General features: G+C 31.3%; 1 protein-coding gene across 3 annotated transcripts in view; it reads right to left on the bottom strand.

Moving 5' to 3' along the window:
• Positions 1–25,378, bottom strand: part of RSRC1 (arginine and serine rich coiled-coil 1) — a 346,237-nt gene that overhangs the window by 258,197 nt on the left and 62,662 nt on the right. For all 3 annotated transcript variants that reach the window (XM_039857718.1, XM_039857717.1, XM_039857719.1), the window contains exon 4: positions 1,510–1,683. In XM_039857718.1, the coding sequence (XP_039713652.1) occupies positions 1,510–1,683 (174 nt within the window). The remainder of the gene's footprint in view (positions 1–1,509; positions 1,684–25,378) is intronic.

Raw genomic sequence — 25,378 nt, forward strand, 5'->3', positions numbered from 1 at the left:
CTTGTGAACCTGTCATCCAGGTATCAGCCCTTTGAACATAACTTTGAATGATGAAAGAGTCGAACCTGTAAAGCTGGCCCAGACCTTTGGGATTAACGCCACCATATGGGAATCTTTCCTAAAACCCCCTAACCTTCACTTTTTAACCATATTCTCATTTTTCTTACCTTTAAAAACCCCAAAGTAATGCTTTATGTAATATCAATTTTATATAACTGTGCAAATAGTATTCTAAAAAATTTAAAGTTGGTGAGGTAGAAAGCAAAAATTTAGTGATCAGTTAAAATCATGGTCATACTTCTTACAGCCATGTAATCTCTAAAGTAAAAATCCAAAGGAAGGAAAAAAAAAAAAAAGGAAGAAACAAGGTAGTTCCTTGATTGATATAATTTATTCATCCTTTTATAGTCCCTGTTTTTCAGTCTCAGAAACCTACTTTACATTCTCTCTTCAAATCTATCATCCCCCCAATTTTCTCCCTTTATCAACAGATTTCCCCAATAACCTCTCTCACCCTCATTCAATTCTACCAACTCTGGCTAATTGAGCCTTCCTATCCTTATAGCCAGATATCCAACCCTATCTCCTCTAATGTTCAACAATCTATAAAACTTTTCTGGACAGAACTCAGAATTCTGAAGAATCACAACTGCTCAATTTGTATTAACAGTTGTGCGGTGATCAGAAAAAGGAAAGTTACATAATAATGTTATCTTCTTCCAAAATCCACCACAAATTTATCATTTGAAAGAAAACTTAAAAGCCAACGATCTAGGCAGATTTATATAATATCGCTGTAAATCTAGAAATAAAAAATAAACACACAGACAATAGGGAAAGGAAAAGGATTAGAGAAGAGTTCTACATCTTTTAACAAACTTAATTCTTCACAGAATCTAGATCTCAGGGAACCATCTATCTAAGATCCTGGTAAGCATTTCAATTGAACATGGAAAACTGATTGACACATTAAAGATAAACACTTTTTACTGAAGTATTAAAGTGAACATATGTAAGGTGTTGAAAGACTGACAAAAGGGGATAAATTCTAAGATGTACTTCTTCACAGAGTAAAAGACCCCAATGTCAGTTCTGAATAAAACAAACAAGGAGTTGTAATTTAAGATACTAACTGATATTTTGTTTTATTTTAACATCTTCTAATTTAATAAACAGTTATGAATAGATTTCACCCTCCAAATGGACAGAGCTAGAATAATGGTATTAATATCTATTCCAGAAAAAGTAAATTCTGGGTCTCGTATACACATACACTCACTTTAACACACACAAACACATCTAAATATTGACCAAATGGCCATTCTACATTGAAAGAGGCCCAATCAATAGCAAATCACACGGTAAAAATTTGAGATAACTATTTTGATTTATCCTTTCTCTCCTGTATTCATTTTTTTCCACCTAAGAAAAATCTCTGAGAACGAAAATTTAGTTTGAATATAGCCATTAAATCAAAGTCATCACTGCTTAAGATTTGGTTCAACTTACCCACGTTTGATGTTGTGTAATTCCTTGTCCTTGCCTTTATCCTTCTCCTTTTCTCTTTTCTCCTTATCTCTGACTTTACGTCGTTCTCTATCCCGAGATCGACTACGGGTTCTTCTGTGACTGGACCTTTCACTGCTTCGACTATGGGAACGTGGACGAGGTCTTGACCGGGACCTGTAGTAAGTAGATTTTATTAAATATAGTGTATACTTTGTATTATAAAATGAAAATACGCTTTAAAGTTGTCTGAAAGAAAAGGATTTGGTTTTTTGTTATGGATTCAATAATTAATAACTGTGTGAAGCAAGCATCTAAATATGATTCTTTATGAATAAGTACTTTCAGTTAAAATGATACTTGAGAGACATGTCAACTTTACTGAAAATTAAGGTTTAGTCAAAAAGTGTTTGCAAGTGAAAGTCTTAAAGGTTCAAATCAAGTCTTGACTATTCGAGTCTCCTCAGATAAGATAACAAATATAAATATATCGAATCTAATATTCAAAGATAGGGTCTTCCTTATCCCTACAATCTCTGTATGTATGTATACACACACACACACATTTGATCTTATTTCTTATTTCTAATTGTTACAATAAAACTATTCCTCTACTCTAATCTAGCTATTCTTTGTATTAAATAAATAAGAGCATTAAGTAGGATATACTATGTGCTTTAAAAAAGTAAAATGTTCAGATCCTGCCTTAACAGTACTGACAAGAAACCCTCTACCAGACTGATGATCCTACATATAACTATAAAAAACATCTGAAGGCACTGGATAATGACCAAAAGAAGGCAAATTCTATAGCAAGCAACACTTGGAAAAAGGAAACAGCAATGAGAAAATTTCCCGTTTTATCAGCTTCTTTTCTGAGGGCAAGCCTAAGTCTGTGCCATGCAGGATAGCCAAAACTCCAACAGAAAACTTTAGGACTGCTGGCCTGGACAACCAGAAGAAAGACCCAGGGCAACCACTGCAAAAGGAAAAGGAAAAGGGAATCCTGGAAGAGTCAGAAGAGGGAGCTAAAATTCTGTACGTAAACGCTATTCAAATCTCTGGCTGAACCCTACATCATGTATATAAAGGGACAGACTCCAAATAGCTAAGGATTAAAAAACTTCAACTAATATTACAACCACCCCCAAAGAGATAGGATTTTTACAATTTTAATTCAACTATGTTAATCTCCTGCTAAAACAAATGAATAAACAAAAAAAAATCAACATTCTTCAGAGGAATATAACAGAATCCAGAGGATTCAAAACATGACATCCACCATGTACAGAATGAAATCCAAAATTATTAGATATACAACAAAACATGAAAAATGTGAACCAATTGCACAAAATAGGCAACAAAGACTAACCCTGAGATGAGCCAGATGTTAGAATCAGCAAGCAAGGATTTTAAAGTAGTAAGTATAACTATGCTTGTACTGAATATAAAGCCAAGAAATCTCAGTAGAAAAACTAGAAAATAAAAAAATAGAAATTCTATAACTAAAAAACATAATATCTAAAAATCAAAATTATGCTAAATGAGACTAAAAGCAGATTGATAACACCAGAGAAAAAAATCTGTGCACTTGAAAATATATCAAATGAAATTATTCGACTTGAAGAAATACGAGGAAAATGATTGCTAATGAAAAGAAAAACAGATCTTGTGGGATCTGTGTGACAATATTCAAAGGTCTAACATGTTTATTTATTCATTTAGATCTGTGATCCATTTGGAGTTTACTCTTGTATATGGTGCGGTATATTTTTTTATTTTCTTCCAAATCATTATGCATTTACACTTAAATCATTTTTTAAAAGACTATCTTTGCTTCAGTGATATCACTTTTATTATATACTAGATTTTTATATGTAATTAGCTATATTTCTGGACTTTCTGTTCTATCTTTTTCTTTGTCTATTTATATTGCCACCCAGGTCCCATTCTGACACCATGATGTGGGGCAGGCAGCTTTCAAATGGAGACCTTTTATTGTGATAACCTCGGCCACTATAATTATGTGTATAAACTGTTTAAGACCAAATTTGTTCTAAATTGTTTAAGACCAAAATATGATTAATTGTTCTAAATTGTTTAAGACCAAATTTGTTCTAAATTGTTTAAGACCAAAATATGATTAATTGTTCTAAATTGTTTAAGACCAAAATATGATTCTGGAAATTAGTTTTCACTTAGCTAGTAGAAATGTAGAGTAACAAAAAATAAGGAAATTAAAAGTTAGTTTAAACTCTAACAACAAAACTCTAAGAGCTTTAAAAAAAAAAATCTTTAAGCTCATTTCTTAGTGGTTAAAAAAATAAAATTTTTGTTAAAAAAGTTTTTACTAAAAAAAAACTTTTGGACAAAATATGTAACTGTGGGTTACAGATAAGGTGAATTTTGGTGAAATCATGTTTTTGCTGTATCTTAAAAATGAAATGTATCTGCTATTAATATACCCAAAGTTATAGAAGTATTACGTTAAAAATAAATAATTATTCATGTAATGGTATCCTCAAACAAGTTATTTCCTCTCTGGGTGTAAGGATTACATAATAGTACCTGACTGACTGTGAGATAGCAGGCAAGTGATTTGGTGGGGAGGCAGACGCTGAGAAAGAAGTAACTGAGGGATGCGCTAATCTGAATGAAAGAGTAAATTCTGAATCAGAAGCGTATGAAATGTGTTTCCCCCATACCATAGCTAATCCATTAAAGAGCAGCATTCTGATTTTGAAAGACCTTTAAAATATTTAGGCTAGCATAAGGATTGCTCAAGTTCCAATACATTGCTTTTATATAGAAAGCTAAATAATAATCTCAGCAAATATTCATGTCTTCTCTACGGAAAAACCCTCAGCAGCCAAATACATGACCTTCACTAGTTTGCTATTAACAGGAAAATCATATCACCTATGATCCAAGCCTTTGGAGAATAAAAGGGCATTTTTTGAGACTCAAGTAGGGCACTAAAACATACGGACGACAGGCCTAAATTGGCATTGTCCCAAATAAACCAGACAGTACGATCCCTCTATCTATCGTGATCATAACAAGGCTGGACACTACAATTAAAGGCCTTCTGTAAAATCCTATCTGCCCCACCCATTCCCAAAGAATCAACTTTTCCAAACTTTAATCTTCCCAACTTACCCAATTCATTAAATAACTCAATTATGTCCAAACAGATCTCGTGGTTTTCCCTGACGAAAATTCCACTAAAGAAAACAAATGTCTGCCACCCTCCAAAAACATCTTATTTATTATTCACTGTATGTCTTCATACAAGCAACCTATTCCATTCTCAAATATTCTCCTATAAATGTTGCTAGTGTGGCTCAATGAAATATGATAGTAATAGCATATCTATAAGTCACCCATGATGTCAAATTTAAAGAAATTAATGAGTTTTAAAATATCACTATATAAGCCACCAGGACTCCTCCCCCGCCCTGCCCAATGTCTTAATGTTCATTATTTTAATCCTGATGTTGTAGGCCTCGTAATCTTGCTTATAGGCTACAAGAAGAAAAAAAATGACTCTGGAGAGAATACATGGGCAAAAGACAGCAAACGAAAACACAGGCAAAAGAATGTTATTCAAGGCTGTTATAAAGGACCACACAGTGCAGATTAAAATGAATTAAGCTGCTGACTTCTTAGCTGTCATGAGAATTACTTTACACAATTTTGAGTAAAACTCACATCCTAGACATATGAAAAACCCCATTTACTTCATTAAGTAACTTAAATTACATATTTGAAGAATCTCCATCAAGGAAAAAATAACAAATCAGAGTTAAGAGATTTCCTACCTTGACCAAACAAAAATGGTCAAAGAAACTACACTAAAATTTAAGATGTTAATTTGTCCTTATTCTTCGAATAAATATGTTTCTGATAAATCACTCTAGAAATCTCTAGAGTACGAAAGCCAATTTGGAGATATATCATAAGCAAAGAAACATTTGATAAAAAATGTGGCACTCTAGAACACACAATATATAAGCAATAAATGGACAGCAAGATGTCCTATTATACCAGATAAATGATTTCAATATCTATAAAATAGGAAGAATCACTATAACATCCCTACATAAAATGAATTACTATCCTCAAGAACCAATTTGTCAAGTTTCTTAATTGGCTAATAAGTTCTAAATACATGTAATCAAAACAAATATCCTAATATTTTATCTTTCAAAAAATACAATACTTCGAATAGTCTCTATGTAAAGATCTATAGTTTACCATAAAATAAAACTAATTAAAATTAAATTTAAAAATTATATCTGGAATAAATTAACAAGGATTCCATATCAGGATGACATTTGAACATAGACATTTACTTTCACCCCCAACCAAAATCCAGTTAAAACCATAATAAAAATGGGCATTTTTTAAAAGGACCTACACTCTAAAGAAACAGATAACACTTTAAAAGGGAAGTATCCCATTGGTGAAATGGTAGGGAAAGAAAACTAGAAAACAAGGTGCTGAAGCTCAGGGCTCTATAAAAACAAGGTAGCATCAAAAGATCCGAAAATAGACCTAGCTTTGTTCATAAAGTTTCCCATTTATTAAAGAAACTCTGTCTCACCGAATTAATAATAATAGTAAGCGCCATTTAAGAAACCTTGTAAGTTATCCAAAAAAACTTTCGGGGCATACAGAGAACTGTTACTGATGATCAGGAAAATCTTTCACATTATCAAAAACAATGAAAAAAGAGGTTAGAGCACTCCTGGCTGGAAACCCGCCCCTCCCTTTGGGGCGTACTATCTTTTCTCTCTTTACCTCCTAAATTCCACAGGGCTGCAGCCTTCCCTCATATGGCCTGTCTTCTTTTAAAATGCACTTTCAGTAAATCTTACTTTTTCTCAACAAACAAACAACACACAAACAAGCAACAACAACAACAACAACAAAAGAGTCCAACATCCATACAAAGCAACTGTAAGGAAAAGAAATAAAGAATCAGATTTTTCAGGTGATACAATTATGCCCTGCAAAAAAAAAAAAACATGAAGTAGAGGAGACTACAACATAACATTCCAACATTAATTAAACATAGCATATGATAAGAGACAGGTGTTAGTGATAAAAGATCCAAGAAAAATAAACTTTTAACAAATAAAACTAGTAGAAAGGATCAGAAAAAGTAATAAAGAGGCAGAAAATGAACATCCAACCTGAGGCTCCAGAAAAAGAAAAAACAAGGTAAGAGAACTATTACAATCATAATCCAAGAACACTTTTGGAACTAAAAGAATATACATGTAGAAAGGGTCCACTGTGTATCTGGGGAAATGGATTAACTTCAGTTAACTCTGAAATATATCCTGATGAAGTTACTGCACATTACACAAAAGGAAGAATACTCTCTGATCAAGTCACCAACAAAGAAAGAAAGTCAAATTGGCATTAGTCTTCTCAACTGAAAGATACACAGCAAAATGATGGTTTTCATTTTCCTTGAGAGCTCAATGGAAGGGGAGGCAGGAGTGTTCACAACGGTACATCTACTCAAGCTATCCAAGTATCAAAGCTACAGGGAAAAAAGTGATCAAAGTACTAATTAATGTTAGACTCTAATAAGTTAAGGACTTGCTACAATTTCTAGATTAAGCACTCAAAGTAAAATTAAAAGAATGTTTAACAAGCCAATAGAGAAGAAAATGAAATATAATTAATCCAAAGAAGAAAGGAGGAAATAAAACTGGATTGGACAAATAGGAAACAAAGAATAAGATGGGAGCTTTAAAACCAGATATAATAGTAATCAATTAATCAATAAATAAACTAAATAATACAATCAAAAGAAAAAGATTGTCAGACTGAAAAAAAGGAAACTATAGACAGTTTTTCAAAATGAACACATTAAATATAAAAACAAAGAAAGTTTTAAAGTAAAAAATGGGGAAAGACATCATGCAAGCACTAATAAAAGGAAAGATGGTCAAACTATATCAATATCAAACAAAGTAGACTTCATGATAATAGGGTCACTCCAAAAAGAATATAAAACAAGCCTTAATTTGCATACTCTTAATAACTGAGCCTCAAAATATGTAAAGAAGTTGACAGAACTTGAAGTTAAACAGACAGACATCTGTGAACTCTCTCAGTAACTGATATAAGCAGGTTTTAAAAGAAAAAAAAAAACCAAAGATATCAAAAATTTGAATGGTTAAATTCACCTTTTAACTGTATCCCAAAACTGTGTAACGTTCATTTTTATCAAGTGTATTTGTAATACCTCCTAAAATAAACCTCATGATGGACCATAAAGCTAATCTTAACACATTTAAAAGATGAAAGGTGTTCAGATAATGCTCTGTCACTACAGTGGAATTAAACAAGAAAAAAAAAACAAAAGACAAGCCTCTAAATGTTTAAAAATAAAGTAATATATTTCGGCATAACCCATGGAAAAGATGAAACCACAACGGATATTTTTTAATTTGAACTGAATAAAAACTAAAACATGGCATATCAAAAATGTGTAAGCTATAGCTAAAGCACAGTAAAACAGAAAATTTATAGCATTAAATACACGTATGAGAAAAGAATACAATAAAATAAGTGATCTAACACCCATCTCAAGGAGTTAGAAAAAGAACAAAAAATTGTACTCGCAGAGGTAAAAGGAAAGAAATTTTTAAAAAGCAAAAATTAATGTATCAGAAGGTGAAGAAAGACAAAGTTGATTCTTTGAAAAGAATAATAAAGTTGATAAAGCCTTGGTGGAAATGACAAACAAATATTTAAAAATATACGCCCAACAACAACAATGCTATTTCACTGAGAAAAACACACATATTTTGAATTTTAACTAAGATGAATTGAGTGGATTAATATTCTTCAGCTTTGGTCACTAACTGACCCTACATCTGTTTTAGAGAAACGTCTAGATCAGTATAGTTGCCACATGTTCTAAAACTGTACAACCAAGGTAAACTGTCCTCACCAGAGGCACTGGATCAAGTTGTAAACAGGGATTGCTTATATGTTCCTAACCCAGTAACTGTCTATTTATAGTGCCCCAACTGAAATATTTATCAAAATTCCAGGAACATTTTCTTGGACCTATAACACATCAAGTTTTACAACTGAGTTATCAAAATTCGAAGCTGGTAAATAAAAATCAAAACCAAACTCTCATTTACTGTGATAGTTAATGCTCTAAAATATGCATAATAATATGCTTGCTTAGTGTATCTCTTATTTAGTAATATTATAGAGCATAACATTTAACCGTGTTATTACTAAGGATCTTCCACATGCTAAGAAACATGCTAGCTGTATTCATCTATTTTCTCTCTTTTAATCCTCTGGAGTTAAATAAAACATCTAATTGATATCATCTCCTCTTGCTGTTTTGGGGGACTTTCTTGCCTTGGGAGGAGGCTGGGTTGGGGTTCTTTGTTTTTTTGGTTTTGTTTGGGTATTGCTTTGAGAAAACTGAACTCTGAAAAGTTCAGAGGTCACAAAGCCAATGTGTGATAGAGCTGAAATTTGAACCCAGGTTTGTCCACATCCTTTCAACTACAGCACAATGCCAATAAGATCTGATAGCAGTATCATTTTCATATAAAATCTATAGAACAGAAAATAAATATATACACAGATTCATTTCTGAAATATTATTAAAAAATTTACCCATTATTACAAGTAGATCCAGTCAACTAAATATTTTGGAGTTCTGATCATGTCAATCTTCAAAAATTCCCAATCATCATCTCCAGTCCCATTCTTAAGATATTAAAAAGTAGAAGTGGGAAGAGGGACAAAAAGCAAAAGAGAATGCAGAATGCCAGTACCTCCCCCCTTAAAAATCATATAACCCACCCACTATGCCAAAGGTTAAGTCATTTAGTCAAGTTCAAAGATCTTCAAAGACTTCTTAGATCCAGATAAACCCATATGTTACTAAAATTCTGTGAAAAAGCCATTACTTTCCAACTGCTTCTCATGTTCGAGATACAGAACACACAGATGCTTGGCATCACTCATCAGTCTTCCTAAATTTTCACACCAGATTATCAAGGTCCACCAGTAACTTTCCTATCTTAAAATCCTAGAAATGTCTTTATTCCACCAGTACCTGGCTCACTTGTTAAATCTGAAAGTAACCATAAAAGACGATTCAGTTACTGTACAATAAGTGTTAATTTGCTAATTTCTTCACAGGTAATCAATTAAAATGTAAAATATTGGATAAAATTAGTTGCACTAAATTTAACAGCTGCTCCATAAGCATAATTAGTTTCACAAGGGCCATATGTATTCTGAACAGAGACATAGTTGAAACAAATAGACAGATTTTAAGCAAGTTTGAGAAAATCTGCATTTAATTAGCAGGTGGGCACTATAACAGCATAACGTTTTTATACATTTATATTTATGAAGTGACAGAAGATCTAAAGGCTTTTTAAAATGGCGTTTATTGTTTGAATGGGAACTGTTTTGCTGCATGCTAAAGTGATTTAAATCCTTATAGCTCTGCTTTGAAAAAATCATAAATGGTGAAAGAAAACATGTGGAAAACTGTAAAACTAGAAAGAATTTGCGACAAAAAACAGATACACATACCATAACTAAAAGGAAACTACACTTAATTAAATGTACACTACATCTGGAATATCAGCCTAATAAAATGTGAAACTATTAATTTTCATTGTTCTAAAGGAAATGAGGTCAGTGTCATTTAATAATTCCTCCAATTACACTGGACTAACTCATTGGACTGTATGTTCTGGATACCATCTAATCTTAAAATGCTATATACTTTACAATATCCTTAAGTTAAACTTTTTAAATAAAGGAATTTAAATTACAAAGGAGTAGAAGAATAAAATCAGCAAATGAAATTCTTTAGCAGCTGGTAGCTACTGGCATTATATTTGAAACCTTATGACTTGGATGAGGTTTTTCATGGATGCCCATAATGAGTAAGAGATCACACTTGTTAGTTCTTATTAGCATTAAAATCATCACTTTAAATTTAGAAGTCAAATACATAATTTTAAAAAGTAAAATGATGTTTCACTGGCCAGTAATTTCATTAGTAGGCTATAGTTACCATTTTTAATTTTCACATGTATAAAAAATAAGTTCCTTTTTTCGAAGACAAAATGTTTTAAGAAGTAATTAACAGACTAATAGTATTTGTAAGAGAAAATGATAATTTTCCAAAATAAAATAGAACAATGAAGCAAATTCTTGCATTGTTTTTGTATGTATGAGGTACAGAGGAGAGTGCTTATCAACTAACTGAACCAGTACCTTAAAATTTTATTGTTTCTTTACCTAGCTAAATAATGTACTATTCCACTTAGGTATCAAAAACACTAAACTTAAAATTTTATTTAAATAATAAGGTCCATATACATAAATTTAAATTATTAAACATGAATTTTGATTTTAACATCTTATTTTTGTAAATAAAAAAATAACGCACTTTCCGATTTGTAAAACTTAAATCTGTACATAAAAATTTTTGAGTTCATGGAATCCCTGCAGCAAAAAAAAATTTTAAATAACAAGTATGATGGTAAAATCAAACTCTGATAACTTTATTTTATAATTAACATTAATAATTGTGAAGTTGCATTGAAAAACTACAAACCACTCTGCCCCAAAATAATTAAAATTTTTAATTAAAAGTCAAAATGTTCTTTTAAAAGATTACTTCCTTATTCATAATATATAAAAACGAAAAGAAACAAAAAACCTACTATCCATTAATTATATAATAAATTCTATGATTATAAAGCTGGAAGAAAAACTTAAGACACAAAACAGTCTAAAGTTATTTACTAAAAAGGTTTGTAAAAATTATTTTTAAAAAGCCTCAGGTAACTTGCTGCAAACTTCATTCAATGCAACTACATATAACATAACCTAAATGGGCTGATAGTTTACAAATCAGATTGCGTTATACTGTCTTTAAGTAAGATTTCCAATTCCCTTGTTTTTTGCTGCTCTTCCAAATCTGTGAACAAGTCCTAAATTGCTTATGTCCATATTTTAAGTGCCCAACAAAGGCTTTAATGGTAATAAAAGAATCAGAGAAAGCTGGAAGCCTGGGGCATGAAACTTATCTCAATGGTCACCACATTTTATAAATGAAAAACAGGACCAGCATTTTTGTGTATTGGACTGTACACTCAAGCAAGAATACTTGAAATCAAGGCTTTTGTTAGTTGATTTCTTAATTTGGTGTGAGTAATTTAAAAATAATCCTCATGTTTTTTTCTTTCATATACCATATAACAGAAAGCAGAGATTTTAAAAAGAGAGAGTCTAAATCTTTTAAGGCATTGTTCCAAGATACAAGAAGAAACAAAGGCAAGGTAAAACTGCAGAGAAACATCTTAATAGTTAATTGAAAATTCAAAAATCATACTCTTTCCTAGATTCCCTGCTACCCTGCATGTTTCCAGAGTGATTTGAAGGTATTCTCAAATTCAAGTTCAAGAGGCAGTATAAATAATTGATTGTATACTACTGAAAATAGCATCAACAGGTGAAGAAAATAAATCTAAAAGTGGGGCCCCACCTCAGTAGCACCTAGAATATATGGATTTTTATCAACGTTAAAACCAAAAAGAAATCTTTAGGCTCATATTCAAACTTACAAATTATTATTTTACTTTTATAATTTTTATACACAATTCCTTTTTCCCCCCAAAGGTCCTTCATAAAAAGAAATGGCTTAAATACATAATTATGTCTATTTTAAGCTGACATTTTCTTTTTTTAACAAGACAAGCAAAAATATAACTTCCTAACTAAGTCGATGTTACAATGAATGCCCATAAGTTCACTGGAAGATAAACTTACACAGATAATACAAAGGTACTTCATTTTTTAAGCCATTATTCATTTCCCTTTTCACTACTGATTACTGAAAGAAGAGGTTACATATTTTAAAAAATAGCTTTGCAAGTGTCATTTAAAACCTAGTTTATTCTCTTGAAAATAAGACAATAAAAACCAGTTTTTTCTCTTTAAAAGTATTTTTCAAATCCTCAAAATATCACCCAGAGCTTTACTTACAGATAATTAAATAGAAAGTAAGCTACTTTCCTATCAAATTACTTACATTTACCTGCATTAATTCAGATTAAAGTGGAGGGACAACTAACAAGCTGATATAAAAGGAGAATAGAGAATAAACTTAAAAAGTAGAAATTGGGAACTATCAAATCAGGATAATGTGGGACCATACAGCCTACTATTCAAAAATGTACTTTATAGCATTACTATACAACTCAGTATATGCCATAATTGATATTTATAAAGGTCTCAATTCATCAGCAAGAAACAGACTATATAGACACATTTTTCTGGAAGTACTAGCCAATGCAATTAGAACAGATAAAACAACAAGGGTCATAAGGAGTGGAAACATAACTATCTCTATTTATAGATATTATACTTGAAAATCCTGGAGGAAAAATATAAAATTAACTCAAACCATTCAAAAACAATTTCAGAAATAATTCATTAAAATAATAGCTCAATTCAAAAAGAATTCAGCAAGGTAACAGGATAGAAAATTAACATTTAAAAATCAATAGCATTCATATATCCACAAATAACCAGAAAGAAGATATAATGGATGAAAACACTCTATTTGCAATAGCAATTTTAAAAAGTAAATATTTAGGAATAAGCAACAAAAAATGTTCAAAATCTAATTTAAAAAAAAAAAAAAACCTTACATTGCTCCTGAAACACATATAATTAACCTGGAACAAATGGAAAGACATTCCGTGTCATTGGTTAGGTTGTCTTAACGTCATTAAGGTGTCAGTTCTTAATTTAATTTACAAAATTAATGCAATTCTAATAAAAATTTCAATAAACACTACTATGGAGCTAGAAAAGTTGAACCTAAATTTGTATGGAAAAATAAATGTCCAAGAATAGCTAAGAAAACAGTGCAAGCAAAGAACTCTCAAGAGGGGATAGCCCTACCAAATATTAAAACATGCTGCAATGCCTCTACAACTAGAACAGATTTATACTGGCATATAAATAGAGAAAGAAAAGGAATAGAACAGAAAGTCCAAAAATACAGTCAATTACATATAAAAATCTAGGATATGATAAAAGTGATATCACTGAAGTAAAGATACTTTCATAAACTGATTTAAGTGTTAACTGCATAATGATTTGGAAGGAAAAAAAAATTCACCACATCATATACAAGAATAAACCCCAAATGGATCACAGATCTAAATGGTTAAATAAAACTCTAAAAAGCAGTACAAGAGCACATGGGTGAATTCTCCTATAACCTGGGAACAATAAAAGGCTCTCTGATTGTGACCAAAATTCCATGAACAAGATTGCTAAATTTGACTCAAAGAAAATATTTGCAAATGTATCGCAAATAAATGGTGAATACTCCAATTAAAAATCAAGCCAGGGAAGAAAAAAAAGCAAAACAAAATGAAATGTTGCTTTTAAGAAATATATAAAATATAAGGGCATAGAAAACATAGAAAATTTAATAAGAACAGAGAAAGATCTATCAGGCAAACACTAACTAAAATATTCATATTGGACAAAATAGATTTTAAAACCAAAAGCATTTACTACAGCAGAGGACAGATATTTTATAATAATAATAATAATAATAATAATAATAATAATAATAATAATAGAAAAAGCTCAAGAGAATCACAATTCTGCATTTGTAGGCATACATAATAACATAGGTTCAAGAAACATTGATATAGAGCAAGGAGAAATTTTAACACACAAATCTCAATAACTGAACAAGCAGACAAAATGATCAGTAGGGCAACAGAATATCTGAAGAAGATTAATAAATTTAACCTAATCAGTATATAGATAACAATTCTACCAATAACTGAAAATATATACATTCTTTTAAGATACATACACAACATTTACAAAAACTGGCTATATGATGGATCACAAAGCAGTCTCAAAAAATGTTGAAGGATTAAAAGTGTTTGAAATATGTTCTCTGAGCAAATGACTAAAATAAAATTATGCCAGAAAACAGTAACAGAAAGATAAACCTAGAAGGAAAAAAAAACATAAGTTTGGAAATTTCAAAACACACTTCTAAACAACCCATGGATCAAAGAAGACATCACAATGAAGACCAGAAAATATGCTTAATTGAATGATAATAATATACATGAAACTTATAGGACGCAGTTAAAGTTGTGTTTAGATACTGCCATTTGCGACAATACGAATAGATCTTGAGAGTATTATGCTAAGTGAAATAAGTCAGAAGAAAAAGGACAAGAATCATATGATCACATGTGGGATATAAAACAAAAAGTAACAAGTGAACAAACAAAACAAACAAACAAAAAATAAACTCACAGAGAGAGACAACAGAATAGTGATTACCAGGGAGGAAGAGAAGTCGGGTGGGGGGAAGACGAAGAGGGTAAAGGGGGTCAAATACACACCGAGGGAAGGAGACTCGGCTTTGGATGATGGGCACATGATAGAGTACACAAATGTTGTATTATAAGGTTGTACAGCTAAAATTTATGTTATTAACGAATATTATCCCAATAAATTTTTAAAAAGACTTCCACTTTAAAAAAAAAGTTGTTTAGAGAAAATGTATAGCCTTAAATGGATATATTAAGGAGGTTAAAAAGACCAAAAACCAGTAGTTGAAGCTTGCATCTCAAGAATTAATTAAAAAATGAACAGCAAATTAAATCCAAAGAGAGAAAGAAAATAATAATTCATACAAAAATTAATGATTAGAAAATAAAGAGAAAGGTCAGTAAAACTGAAGTTAATGGTATAAAAAACTTTAAAAACTGATGAATCCTTGGTGACACTGATCAAGAAAAATAGAGAAAAGTCTCAAAGAAATACAATCAGAAATGGAAAAGGAAACATCACAATGGCATCTATGACGTCAAAAAGGTAAGGTGTTAGAAACAACTTCCTGTGAATAAATTTGAAAAATTAAATAAATGAACAAACTCCTGACACATATAAATATAGAAAATCTGATGTCAATTCTATCCATATGGATATACAGAGTCAATAAAATTCCAATCAAAATCTCAGAATTTTTTTTTTAAGAAATAAGCAAGTTGATTCTAAAAATTACATGGATATACAAATGGTCAAAATTAGCCAACCTACTTTTATGGAAAATAAACTCAGTCTTGATATCAAGACTTAATTTAATTAACAGTGTAGTACTGGCATGGGATTGATAAACAGATCAATGGAACAGAATAGAGAATTCATAAGATCCATGCACATATGGGCACTTGATTTGGAAAACAGCCCCAAAGAGTAGTTGAAAAAAGGAAAGTCAATGAGTTATACTGGGTCAACTGAATGATGATTTAACAAAAACAAAAACAAAAAAACTTCACATCATACATACCACACATAAAAATAAATTCCAGAATTAAATGTTAAAGGTAAAAACTATAAAGTTACTAAGAGATTTTCTTCATGGTGTTGGGTAGGCAACAATTTCTTTTAAAAAACAACTTAATTGAAAACTGAAAGGAAGGAAGATCAAAATATAAATAGATAAATAAATAATAAAAAGACATAAAAAGGCTAATCACAAAGGAAATTGTGATTAAAATAAGAAAGCCCTGAACATCAAAGACACCATAATAAAAGTAAAAAGACAAGCCAGAGAGAGTAGAAGAAGACACTTGAAATACATATTAAAAAAGAACTTATAACCAGAATACATTTTTTAAAATACTTATTAAAACTGCTACAAATCATTAAGAAACCAACCTCCTAATATAAAAAATGAATGAGGGATTTAAATAAGCACTTCATAATAGAGAATATAAATGCATAAAAATTTGCTCAACTTCATTGGTTAAAGGGAAATAAAATAAACACACAAAGAGATACTACTATATATCCACCAAAATTGTTAAGTTAAAACAATTGATAATATCAAATGCTGGTAGGGACATAGAGCACAGACAACTCTCAATCATACATGCCTGGTAGAAATTTAAATGAGTATAAAATACTTTGGAAAATAGTTTGGTACAAACTTGAACACACACATATTCTATGACCCAGCAATTTCATACCTGGGGGATGTGCACAGGCAAAAGAAACATGTAGAAAAATGTTTTTAGTACCATTCTTTATAATACCAAAAATGGAAACAATCCAGTAGCCCATTCTCAGTAAAGGAGATAAACTGTGGTATGTTATGGAATGATATACACTAATGAACTACAGCTACATGAAACGACATTAATGAATCCCATAAACAATGTTGAGCAAAAAAGCCAGACATAAAGGTTATGCATTGAATGAGTCCATTTATACAAAGTTCAAAAACAGGCAAAACTAACCTATGGATTTATAAATCAGTATATTGACTATCTTTGGCTATCATCTGCATATCTGAGGAATTAAAAAAGAGCAATATTTTAAGGGAGAAGAAACAGGGATTCAAGAGAATTCTTAATATTATATTTCTTGACCTCAGTAGTATTTAAACAGTTATGTTCTTTTAATGATAATTCATTGAGCAGGTAATTTATTGAACTTATAATTTATGCATTTTTATCTACTATTTGATATGAACAAAAAGCTTTAAGTAAGTAAATAAACTTCATCTATTTTACTGGTTTGGGACTCATCTTTCTGGAATATTTTCCTAGGTACTAGGCTCAGTTTAATTTTGAGAGTTCAACTAATTAAAAATTAAATCAACTCTTCATTAAGCATCCATCAAAATGTCAAACATTAAGCTCTAAGCCTTGACATGACTACAATGCCAACAGTGAGATAAAATATTCTATCTTATGCTCTTGAGTTTTTTAAATAACTTTACTAAAACATATTTTACACATTATAAAATTCACCCATTTTATGTGTACAATGACTTTGCAGTGTATTTACCAAATTGTACAACTACCACCATAAATCAGTTTTAGAAAATTTTCATCACCTCAGAAGATTCCTCATACTCATTTCCTATTAATCTCCACTCCTCACCCTACCTTAGACAATCACTAAATCTATTTTCTGTCTTTACAGATTTGCCTTTTCTGGACATTTCATATAATGGAATCATATAGTATACGAACTACGGTATCTGGTTTCTTTCACTTAACATTATGTTTTGGAGGTCCATTCAAGTCACAGTACATATCAGTAGCTTGTACCTTTTTAATTGCTGAATAATTTGCCACTGTATGGATCTACCACCTTTTTTTTATCCATTTATCAATTGGTGGGCATTTGAGTTGTTTCCAGCTTTAGGCTACTATAAATAATGCTGTCGAGAACATTTGTGTCCAAGTCTTTGTGTGGATATGTTTTCATTTCTCTTGAATAGATCCCTAAGTGTGGAATTGCTAGTTAATATGGCAAATTTATATTTAATTTTCTTGGTTAATTCTTAATGTATATTTGTGTGTGTGTGTGTGTGTGTTGTGTGTGTGTGTGTGTGTGTGTTTTAGGAAGCAAGCATGTTGGTCAGGAATGGCTTTATAGAGAACATAAGACTTAAAGTTAACCTTAAAATGTCAGTTAAGATTTGAATATCAGTAACAAATAACTGTTTTCAAATTAACATTAAATGCGAAACATGTACCCATTTTGTTAAAGCATCAGATTCTGCGCAGCTAGGAAAATTCAATAGATTTTGAAGGACTGAGTTATGAGCAAATGATCCATATTACCCAGCCCCACCAATTTTATATTTAAATGGCAAGCTCAAAACATTAAAATAACAACGAATTTCAAATAAGACTACTAATTATTTCTAACACTAAAAAACAGATTAAACATACTAAAAGATGATGACCTGTGAATAACTGCGTTTAACTTTAAGAACTTTTCAATGGCCCAAAAACACATTCCCTGGATTAAAATGTAAATAAATATATGCTAACTAACCTTTTTAACCTAGAGTGGTCAACTTAATCAACCAACTATCAAGCTAACTCTGAATATATCTGGAGGAGAGATGTAGTGCTAACATATTTCTTTTCTTTTAATGTCTCACTCAATACAACATGTTAAAATTGTTCTTTAAAAAATAATTATCTTCATAATTACATAAGAAAAGAAACAGTTTTCCTCGTTTCTTATTTTTCCCAGTTAAGCACAATAGAAAATATATTAATAAATATTTGAGTGGCAAAGTATAATAAACAAATATTTCATTTAACAGTAAAATCATGAATAGTTAAAAACAATTCTTCACGTTTTTAGCAATTTCATTAGGATATGCCAAAGTGTGGTTTTCTTTGAGTTTATCCTGTTGAAATTCACTGAGCTTCTTAATTCTAAAAACGTATGTCTTTTATCAAATTTGGGGAAATTTTGGCCATTACTGCTTGTAGATTTTTTACCAGACTCCCTTTTCTCATTCTGAGACTATAATTACATGCATATTAGAGATTTTATTTTTCCACATATTCTTTAGTTTTCATTTTTTTAATATTTATTCCTCATTATTCTGCAGATTGGATTATATCCGTTTATTGATCTTCAAGTTCACTGACTCATCATTTCCATTCTAATATTAAGCTCATTCAATAAGTTTTTTATTTCGAATATTGTATTTCCCAGTTCTAAAATTTCCATTTAGTGCTCTTTTATAGTTTCTATTTCTTTGCTTAGTAGTTCTAGCTTTCTATTCATTTCAAAAGGGTTTACCTTTACCTCATATGCGTAGTTACAACAGATGTTTTAAAGTCTTCATCTGACTTTAATTCCAACAACTGGTATATTTTGGAGTTGGCATCTGTTGGCTTGTTTTTTCCCTTAAATACTGGTCACGTTTTTCTGGTTCTTTGTATGCTGAGTATTTTTTACAGTATCCTGGTCATCCTGAATATTATGCTGCAAGACTCTGAGTCCTGTTAAAATCCTCTGTAGAATGCTGATTTTGTTGTTTTAGAGTAGGTAACTAACCTGGTTAGGTTTAGATTAAAAGTTCTGCCGGGTTGTAGTTCCAATGTCAGTTTAGTTTTCAAAGTTTTTGTTATATTACTTTGAGTCTGTTTATTCATGTGCAGCTCAGAGGTGAGCCCAGGCCTTGTGCCAGTCACACACAGAGTAAGAGGATCTTTCTCCAGTTCTCTACTTACTGGGATTGCCCCCATACTCTCCAACTCCCAGGAATGCCTTTTTCCAGTCTTCTGGCAAGAAAGATAGGTTTTTAATAGAGTTTTAGCTGCCTCTGCTGCCATCATGTAGTTCTACATAAACAGAATATTTCATGAAGTAAGTAAAGCACTGAGAGAAAAGAGGAAGAGAAAAACAAGGATTCCGCAGACCACACCTGGTGCTGTCCTCAGGTTAGAAGCATGGGAGAAAAAGGGGAAAATATGAAAATAAACAGACAAACAAAAACCAAGGATTCTCCCTACAGTCTCTGAATTACAGGGACTCCTTTTCCCTCCTTCTAAGGAGAAATATAAGATTTCTCTAAGAGTTTTTACTGCTCCTGCCACTGTGCAATTCTGCAAAGGAGACTTCCCTGATCAAATCTGGGACAATAAAGAGGAAATAAAAATAGGCAACCCAGCGCATATGGGTCATTCTTCAAGTTTTAACTATCCTCCCCAATCTACCTGCTATTATTTTATAGTTGTAAAGTAGCTTCTCTTAGCGTTTTGTCCAGAAGGTTTAGTTGTAATCAGTGGGAGAAACAGGCTAAGTGGGCTTTATCTTGTCAAGCTTGCTGCCCTATATATCTTTCAAGCACTATAAATCCAAAGGACTTCACATATATAGTTTCTTATTTATACTCTCACATTATTCCAAAAGTGTATACACACACACACACACACACACACACACACACACACACACACATATATAAAATAAAAGTAGATAAAGTTATCTTACTTTAGATAGAGGGAGAACGAGGAAGAACAAAGGAAAATAAAAACAGAAGCAGGAAGGGGGTTAATATGCAAAATAGATCACAAGGCCCTTACATTTTCTAGAATTAGACCAAAAATTTGGCTTCAAGCTCTCTAACAGGTAACTCAAAAGAAGTAAGAACATAATGTTCATAGAATAAAAACAAACCAGGTTATCAAATCAGATACAACTAACCCTGACCCTGAGATAATTCTTAAAATAAACCCTCTAATGAAATTCACAGGGCAATTTACAATGACTTCCCTAAATATAGGCCACACGCCAAAAGACAACCAGTAAAATCAATTCCAGAGAAGGTCAAATGATGAGTCCAGATATAAGACTTGGGCTTAAATAAAAAGTAGATTTTAAACTAAAAAAGAAATAGATACACTATATATCCTTCAAGCATTGCTCTATAATATTTTTCTTGGGAAAGCTTTAGAAAGGTTTTGTGTAGCAGTGAGTTTGAGATTATATTCCCTGACAAGTACCTGGTGGGCAACTATTTTATGTGGTTACTATAGGTACAGAGACCTATAGTGTAACAGTTAACAGATGGAAATAAAAGTATCACTCTTTTGTGAAAACTGAGGATCTTAATAATAGACTAGAGTCTGAACAGAAGGAATATACCACCCCCACCAATTTATTAGGTAAACCAAAAGAAGCCTGGGGCTAGAATCAATTTTTCTTTCAGAATGTAATTTCGAATCTTCTCAAACATTAAAAAAAAATAAATAAATAGGCTATCGACATAGGAAAATATGGTAGTAATACTTTTACTCTAGGAGTTTAAATATATTCAAATGCTCATTTTAGCTATACAAGAAATGCAATAAAGCACCCCAAAATATTTTTAAGCAATGTTACTACTTAGTATAGCCTCCAACATACAACTAATAAACTAGTTACAAGTTGTATTGCCAAAAACCTAAATGTGGTAATTATCTAGATTACAAATCCTTAGGAGCTTGTACCAAAAAATGATAAACAAAATTGCAAATACTGCAATTTAAATGAATAATAGTCAATTAATAAAATAAACTTTTTTGACTGTCCATCGTTTTAATAAAGTAAAATGTATGGAAAAATTTTGCCAAACATTTTTCTAAAATCTGTAAATAAATATAATGAAAATCACTGAGATGTTTAATATGAATGCCAATATTAGAGTGGTTAAACAAATCACATCAAAACACCCCTCTGGTTCTCATGTAGGTACACTTTAGTGTTAATTTTTGTTGCATAACAAACTACTCAAAACTTAGAAGCATAAAACAAAATTTATTATTTATTATTGTTCACAATTCTCTAGATTGGCTAGGAATTTTGGCCAGGTGGCAACTAATCTCAATGGTCAGTGGGATCAGTTATGTCACCTAATGACTTGGGTGTGGGTGGGATGGTCTAGAACTACAGTCAGCAAACATTTTCATAATGGAACAGACAGTAAAAGTTTTAGGCTTACAGACCATGAGGTCTCCATAGCAACTATTAAACTCTGCCATTGTAGCAGAAGACTAGCCATAGACAACACATAAATAAGACTGATTGTGTTCCAATAAAACTGTATTGACAAAAACAGGCAGCAAGCCAGTAAACTCTAGTGTGCTAACCCCTAATCTAGCATGGCTTCACTCACATGTCTGACAGTAGGTAGGTTAACAGGTTTACTGAAACTCAGCTGAGATGTCTCACCACTGCTCCAGTAGTTTCTTATCTTCCAGTAGGCTGACCAGAGTTTCATGAGATCATTGTACCACAGTTCCAAAGAATAGCAAGTGAAGGCAAACCCCAATGTGCATGGCTGCCTTGATTATGTCTATGTTCTTGAAGAAATTAAAGTATACAGAAATTCTATAGTAACATTTTCCCTCTCATAATGTTGTAACTGGCAAGTAATCATACATCTATATGAGTAAAATTATAGAACTGCATTTCACGGGATACTGCAATATGCAGATTTAAAGCCAACAATATAACATTAAAATACTGCCCTATTTTTCTAGAGCACCATTGATAACTTTCATAAACACCTCCTTCACAAACTTATGAAAAGTAAGAAAGATTTACTTGAAGTGAAACATTAAGATTTTGCCCATTTAAGGTTAGCAGTAAGAGTCTCACAACCACAATTCCCTAAAATAACCACCTAAATTTCAGTTTTTAAAATATACTACCACACAAACCCTATTCAAGATTTAAAATTTCAGTTTCAATATACAGCATCAAATGATTAAAACAATTGTGACAAGTTAATCAATATATAGAATGTAAATTTCTAATTACATAAAAAGGCAATTCAATCCCAATCTTTAAATTATCATTCAATGCTTTAAAAGGATTAGCATTTCCTAATAACCAAAACAAAACAAATTCTATTAAGGTACAGTCCAAGTTTGTAGAATTTGATATAATTATAAGCAAGCAATCTATTTACTAGCTTTATGTTTCTTCTTTATCTTAAAATATGTTAAAAATACTCAAAAGGCATTATCAAAAACTAAAAATAAGTTCATAATTCTAGCAGAGGACATGTTGATTGATTTGAGAGATTAAGCAGTTCAATCCATTTGTTTCTAAATACTGAAACAATAGACTAAAACCCATAGTAATTAAGTCAATCCCTAAGAAATATGCTCTGCCTGACTGACATTTAAACCCCCAAATTTTTGAATAATGAAACTGTTAAGAGAACTAAATACACAAATCTAGTTTCAACCAAGTTGGCAATACCTTAAAATATTCTGCATAAATAATTTTAACCTTAACATCAAGGAAGTGATTAGAACCACATTTTTCATAACAAAGGGGTATAATTGACCTTTATTTTATTAGCCTACAATTTGCTTCACCACTGTTTTCTTAAACCATTCTAATGGCATATATACCTTGACAACATCCCACAGATGGTTATGATTATGTGTAACAAGACAACAAGCTCATTGAAAACCATTACAGATGCTTAGCTAATGGGATGTCACATTAAATCTGATATAAGATTAAAAATTTTCTATAAATTATATTATAAAGATATATCATTTGAGATTGACATTCAAACATTTCTAAATTAATTCCATAAAAGTACTAGATTAGTAATACACTTATTTAAGAATGAGCTCTAAAAACAAGTGTAGACATTACACAGCTTATCCCCATCACATAACCTGCTTGCATCATGTGCCCTGGAGGGGGGAGGGTGGAAAAAATATATACATATATTTTTGCTTTCAACATCTTCGATATAGATGCTTCTAACTACAAAACTCTGGTAAATGTCAAGATTCAATTTGACTACTTCTTACTTCCTCTCTTAATGCTTAATGACTAATTCCTTAGAGATGTCCTTAAAAGCCCTAAAATGTTGTCCTTCAGTAGAAACTTTCACCAGCAATCAATCAGGAGCAAATTAGATTGTGTTGAAATGTACTACACTGTTTAAGCTAACAAATGAATGAAGAAAGGTAGTATATCGGAACATATGCCACTACACTGAAGTTGCTAAAAGGGTTTGTTGGAAGAATATTTGGTTTCCAGTGGAGCAAATATGGAATAAGAAGGGACAGTGATAAAAGAATACCAAGTCATATGGAAATCCAAATATAGTGACAGACACAATTATTTTACTAATTGCTAATGAATACAGTCAAGTGGCTTCAAAAAGCAAAACTTTGCTAAGACTACTTCGGGTTTTGACCTCTGCATGAGCAAATGCATTTAAACTGAAGCCCACCAAAATTGATTAACGGCGCCAGCCAAGGCCAGCATGTTAGATGAAGCTTTTTCCATCTATCACATGGCCCCAAGGATAGTTAAATGAACCTTAAAATGGCTACAAACAGCTCAATGACTACACAGAGTCCTGCCAATTAGAAATAATTAGGCAGTCATTTTGGTGGCAAGTCTTTTTAAGTGCATACATAACGATGCAATGATGCTTATTAACGATCTCATATGAGCTATGCTCAAACAGCCTGAAATAATTATGCACTATCACAAAGCCTTGCTCATCTCTGTACTTCACCTTAATGCATTTAAAACTCCACTTCATTACCTCCAGTAATTAATCCTCCATTAATTGCAGGAAAAGCTCAGTTTACCAAGCTTCATTTCTAATTATCTTATAGTTATGGTTCTAATTAATGTGTTCATTAAGATGAATATCTTTCTCAAAGCCATGCTCAGAGCAAAGGTTCCACTTATTCTCTCAAAAGCCTAACTAGCCATAAGGTGAGGCCATTTTGGTTGCATTTGCTTTTATTTTAGTATACTCAACCTCCTAATTGGCATTTAAAATCTAATTTAGAGAAACTTCAAGAAGGCTATATAGGGGGAAATAGGGGCAAAAAGATATTTTCAAACTCTTTTCCAATCAATAATCTTAAAACCCTAATAGAAAAACTTTAGTGCATTTTTTTTTGACAAAAATTGACTAATATACTTAAGTACTATATCCAAGTGAATTTAAATTCCATACAAACTTAGCTTTTGCCCCTTCTCTTCAATTAGAAAATAAGACAAGAAAGATAAAATATGCTGCTAAAACAAATGCATTTAAATTTATATTAGATTACCTAGCTAAATTGCCACTATAAAACAATGACTCAATATAAACTGTCAGCCGTCAAAGAAAAAACTTACACATATCCTGGGATCACCAATATTTCATATCATTTTGGAAACATAGTTTAGTCTGCGCTTTTTAAAAACAAATCTAATTCTGTGCTACAAAATATATAGTACTTAAACATGGGCTATAATTAAAAGATAAGATATGCAAAATCACTGTTTGTAAACAAATACTTTTATAATTTTGTAAATTTTTAAAACAACTGTGTAAATAGAAGCAAAAAAATCTTAATTTTTAATCGAATTTTATTTTCCACGAATAAAAAAACAAAAACATTTCGTTTGAGAAATCAAGTATCAAGTAAAATCCTATAATAAAAAATAAGTT

Source organism: Pteropus medius, unplaced genomic scaffold (assembly GCF_902729225.1).
Source record: "Pteropus medius unplaced genomic scaffold, Ma_sr-lr_union100, whole genome shotgun sequence".
NCBI classification, from domain to species: Eukaryota; Metazoa; Chordata; class Mammalia; order Chiroptera; family Pteropodidae; genus Pteropus; species Pteropus medius.